General features: G+C 47.5%; 2 protein-coding genes across 2 annotated transcripts; both read right to left on the bottom strand.

Annotated features, from left to right (window-relative positions):
- Positions 1 to 239: 239 nt before the first annotated feature.
- On the bottom strand, positions 240 to 1,267 carry LOC110528945 (odorant receptor 131-2-like). The gene has a single exon (XM_021611115.3). It carries the CDS (start codon positions 1,265 to 1,267, stop codon positions 302 to 304), a length of 966 nt encoding a protein of 321 aa, XP_021466790.3. The 3' UTR covers positions 240 to 301.
- Positions 1,268 to 2,013: 746 nt separating this feature from the next.
- On the bottom strand, positions 2,014 to 3,859 carry LOC149982505 (uncharacterized). The gene is made up of 2 exons (XM_090242211.1): positions 3,806 to 3,859; positions 2,014 to 3,492 (listed from the first exon to the last, which is right to left on the bottom strand). The coding sequence occupies exons 1-2, from the start codon at positions 3,857 to 3,859 to the stop codon at positions 2,506 to 2,508; spliced, it is 1,041 nt and encodes a 346-aa protein (XP_090098337.1). The 3' UTR covers positions 2,014 to 2,505.
- Between the last annotated feature and the right edge of the window lie 1,523 nt (positions 3,860 to 5,382).

The raw sequence follows: 5,382 nt of genomic DNA, 5'->3' as shown, positions 1-5,382 counted from the left end.
ATTATAAGTTAAATAATCTCTCTGTAAACAATTGTTTGAACAATTACTTGTGTCATGCACAAAGTAGATGTCCTAACCAACTTGCCAAAACTATAGTTTGTTAACAAGAAATGTGTGGAGTGGTTGAAAAACGTGTTTTAATGACTCCAACCTAAGTGTATGTAAACTTCTGACTACAACCGTATGTCACTGACAAGGACCCCCACATTTTTCACCCATCACTACATGCAATACTTCATATTCTATCCATTTTCCCAGAATTCAACAAAATGTTCCTATCACCTGAACTTGAGATTCACTTTCATAGCTGGCCACAATCTAGAAATATTGTTCCTAGGTACCTTGCCCAGTATTTGCGGAACTTCTCGTCCCTGAAACCGTAGATCATGGGGCTGAGGAATCGTGGGATGATGTAGACCAGCAGGAAAAAGATGTAACGGATCTCCAGGACAAACTGTGGGAAGAGAGCGATGAGGGCTGCTTGCAGAGAGGGGACTACAAAAGCCAGCATGCATAGCAGCAGCTGCACCCCGTGGAGTAGCACTGTATTCCTTGCCCTTTTTATGGACACTAGGTCCGTGGAGGCAGCATGTGCCGTTAGCATGATCTTACAATAAGTGTAGAGCAGCGTGAGCGTCACAAAGGAAAAATAGATGCTGTCAAACACAGCATTCTTGTAGTAGATGGAGCGGTCCCGGAAGATGAAGGAGTGATCGCAGAAGATGGAGGTGCGAAAGAAGCCCAGGGGCTCCTTGATGAGTGTGACCAGGAGGTCAGTGAGAGGCACGGCCACCGTTAAGAACAGGATGACCACGATGAGGGCAATGGTGCGTGACACTGTGCATGTGTGCCCGTAGTGTAAGGGGAAACAGATAGACAGGTAGCGCTCCACGGCCATACCGGCTAATATGAGAGGGGTGGAGCGTGTGGTCAAAACGGCAGTCATCACCAGCAGGCAGCACACGGAAGCATGGATCTTGAAGAAAATGTAGCTGACTACGTATAGTGCCGTGACCAGGGTGAGCTGCAGGGCGTCATTTATGACCATATAGATGAACATGATGTAGCGCGGGTCCTCATAGAAAAAGTTATGCTTGAGGAAGGTGTAGACCATACTTCCGTTGATAAAACTTAGGGCCAGCCACACCAGCATGGCCACAATGTTCTTGGTCAAGGCGGTGCTAAAGCTGTCTTTAGGATAGCCACCACCTCCAACTGACATCTGGGATGTGAAGTTCATGTCCAACAGGCTGGCTGTAGAGTTCATTTTCTTAATGGAGAAATTGGAGCACATTTCAAACAAATTGCAGTCAAACATTTTTTGTCTACAGTAAGTCAACATTTTTGGTTGTCATTGTAAATAAGTGTAACTGTTCTCATCTGGTAAAAGTAACATTTAAAAAAAATAAATATAGTATCTTTCCCTTAAATGACACAAGAAGAAGCCTTGATTTTTTAGCAGTCCTTTGTTAAATGTGAGGTCACAGCTAGCCAAAAAAGCAATAAAACTAGGAAGATTCTGTAAACTGTCTTAAACTGATTCAGTGTCTTCTTGATTCTTGAAAATGTTAGATAAGCATCAGATCTGGAAATAATTGCCACACCAACTATGCCATGTTAAGTAAAAGTAGCTATTCTACAACAAACAACAAATCCGTACAATGTTATGCTAATCCACATACTCACCTTTTAATGTTCTTAAATTGCATTAATTTTGTAAAAATTATATATAGCAAATACATAGTAAATAATGTGTCAACCAATACATCATGATAATTAAAAAACTGAACTTAACTGACAAATCCCTATAGTGAGAAAGTACTGCCCTAACGTAGTACTATTCAGAACGTATTGCTCTACTAAAGCAAACATTCACTGGCATTGCAATGAAGCATCAAAGCATCAGCATGTAAAATATTGTGTTCACTTACCTTCTGTGTAACTTACATTTGACCGAACATCCCAGATTCATATCTGCCTTATAAAGGACTTGGGGTTTTGTTGTTATTTATAAGGATGTTGTGATGTAAGAGGTCATGCATTAATAAGTGTCAGGAGACCATGGATATCCACCGTGTATCAAGCTTCTTGTCACGATCGTCGTAGTGAGGCGACCAAAGCGCAGCGTGGTGTGAATGCATAGTTTAATGGATGACGAAAAAACACGAAGTACACTGAACAAACTAACAAAACAACAAACAAGCATGACTGCTAATGAACACTGTGCTAACGTGCACCATAACATAGACAATAACCCACAAACCACAATACAAAAAAGGCTACCTAAATATGGTTCCCAATCAGAGACAACGACAAACACCTGCCACTGATTGAGAACCATATCAGGCAAAACACATAGAAACAGACTAACTAGACATGCAACATAGAATGCCCACTCATATCACACCCTGACCAAACAAAACACAGAAACAAACAACGCAAATAATGGTCAGAGTGTGACAGTACCCCCCCCTAAGGTGCGGACTCCGGCCGCAAAACCTAAACCTATAGGGGAGAGTCTGGGTGGGCATCTGGCCGCGGTGGCGGCTCTGGCGCGGGACGTGGACCCCACTCCACCATAGTCATTTCCCTCTTCAAGGGCCTCTTTAGAGTGGCGACCCTCCCCTCCGTTCTAGGGTCTAAGACCCTAATTAAAGACCCCACTGGGCTGAGGAGCGCCTCTGGACTGAGGAGCAGCTCCGGAATGGCTGACGGCTCTGGCAGCTCCTGGCTAGCTGACGGCTCTGGCAGGTCCTGGCTGGCTGACGGCTCTGGCAGGTCCTGGCTGACTGACGGCTCTGGCAGGTCCTGGCTGACTGACGGCTCTGGCAGGTCCTGGCTGACTGACGGCTCTGGCAGGTCCTGGCTGACTGACAGCTCTGGCAGCTCCTGGCTGACTGACGGCTGAGGACACACTGACGGCTCTAGCGGCTCAGGACAGACTGGCGGCTCTAGCGGTTCAGGACAGAGGGGAGACTCTGGCGGCTCAGGACAGAGGGGAGACTCTGGCGGCTCAGGACAGAGGGGAGACTCTGGCGGCTCAGGACAGACGGGAGACTCTGGCGGCTCAGGACAGACGGGAGACTCTGGCGGCTCAGGACAGACGGGAGACTCTGGCGGCTCAGGACAGACGGGAGACTCTGGCGGCTCAGGACAGACGGGAGACTCTGGCGGCTCAGGACAGACGGGAGACTCTGGCGGCTCAGGACAGACGGGAGACTCTGGCGGCTCAGGACAGACGGGAGACTCTGGCGGCTCAGGACAGACGGGAGACTCTGGAGGCTCAGGACAGGCGGGAGCTCCTGTAGGGATGAGACGGAGAGACAGCCTGGTGCGGGGAGGCTGCCACCGGAGGGCTGGTGCGTGGAGGTGGCACTGGATAGACCGGACCGTGCAGGCGCACTGGAGCTCTTGAGCACCGAGCCTGCCCAACCTTACCTGGTTGGATGCTCCCGGTAGCCAGGCCAGTGCAGCGAGGTGGAATAGCCCGCACTGGGATGTGCTGGCGAACCGGGGACACCATGCGTACGGCTGGTGCCATGTACGCCGGCCCGAGGAGACGCACTGGAGACCAGATGCGTAAGGCCGGCTTCATGGCACCTGGCTCGATGCCCACTCTAGCCCGGCTGATACGAGGAGCTGGAATGTACCGCACCGGGCTATGCACACGCATTGGGGAGACTGTGCGCTCCACAGTAATAACACGGTGCCTGCCCGGTCCCTCTCTCTCTCCGGTAAGCACGGGAAGTTGGCGCAGGTCTCCTACCTGGCTTCACCACACTCCCCGTGTGGCCCCCCCCAATACATTTTTGGGGCTGCCTCTCGGACTTCCAGCCACGCTGCCGTGCTGCCTTCTCATACCGGCGCCTCTCTGCTTTCGCTGCCTCCAGGTCTGCTTTGGGGCAGCGATATTCCCCTGGCTGTGCCCAGGACCCTTCGCTGTCCGAAATCTCCTCCCATGTCCATGAGTCCTGTGTTCTTTGCCGCTGCTGCTGCTGGCCATTACCACGCTGCTTGGTCCATTTTTGGTGGGTTATTCTGTCACGATCATCGTAGTGAGGAGACCAAAGTGCAGCGTGGTGTGAATGCATAGTTTAATGAATGACGAATGACGAAAAAACACGAAGTACACTGAACAAACTAACAAAACAACAAACGAACGTGACTGCTAATGAACACTGTGCTAACGTGCAACATAACATAGACAATATCCCACGAACCACAATACAAAACAGGCTACCTAAATATGGTTCCCAATCAGAGACAACAACAAACACCTGCCACTGATTGAGAACCATATCAGGCCAAAACACATAGAAACAGACTAACTAGACATGCAACATAGAATGCCCACTCATATCACACCCTGACCAAACAAAACATAGAAACAAACAACGCAAATAATGGTCAGAGTGTGACATTTCTTATTTTTTACCCCATGCTTCTAAAATGTTCAACATGGTAAAGCATGGTGATCAAGGGACTTTCATTGACCTACAGAGAAGAGAGCAGAAAGTATGTTAAAACCTCTTCAGGATTAACCCCTTTTTTTCAGTTTTCTCCCAAAATGACATACCCAACTCTAACACTGGGAGTTGCAGTGATGGTACACGACTGTAAACAACCAATTGGATACCACAAAATTGTGAAGAAAAAAATTAACAATTGATATTACAGTGTGTCAATTAATATTTGCCGTTATATCACTTGAACTTCTAGATGCCTTAAAGCTGAAATCCGTAAAGGGGAGAACAGTGCCACTGTTTGACCCAGCGCCTTTGTTATTGTTTTTGTCTGCTGTTCTATTGCAATGATGTCTGAGGGAAAAAAACAGTGTTCATAGTTGGAAGAAACTTCTTTGTTGTTATAATATCGCAAATGGACTTGGCAGTTTCACTAGTCTCGCGTTGCCATACCTCCAAAATCACATCGTTGTCATGCCTCCCTTGGAGATCTGGAGAATGTTGTATTAGAAAAACGTTTGAAATTTGGATTGGATGTTACATTTCACGAACCCTCCCCCCACACACCTGTAGAAGGAGTGCTGTGTGTTATGTGCGACACTGTTTTGCGTCCGGGTAGTTGTTGCCTATGCTAGGTTCAAGTGCTAATTTTCAAGTTATCATGTGTGGCCAACAGTCTGCGATTCATATTTACTGAAATTGAAAGTGGATTACGCTGGTAAGTCAAACGTCACAACACGTCCTAAACTGCTTCGGTGACTAACATACTTTTTTCCTTGTCTCCATTCATCTACATGTATGCTGGCTGTGCTATGCTACCACCAAAAATAGTCAAGATTAACCATTATTTTGTTTTTGTAAGGACCCCAAAAACATGGAGGCAGTGGGGGAACCTATTCAAATAAGTAAATACAAAAAA

The sequence above is a fragment of the Oncorhynchus mykiss genome, chromosome 7, assembly GCF_057628025.1.
Source record: "Oncorhynchus mykiss isolate SJ-2025 chromosome 7, ASM5762802v1, whole genome shotgun sequence".
In the NCBI taxonomy this organism is placed as follows: domain Eukaryota; kingdom Metazoa; phylum Chordata; class Actinopteri; order Salmoniformes; family Salmonidae; genus Oncorhynchus; species Oncorhynchus mykiss.
Note: the sequence above shows the minus strand (reverse complement) of the source record. Positions and strands in the feature narration are given on the sequence as shown.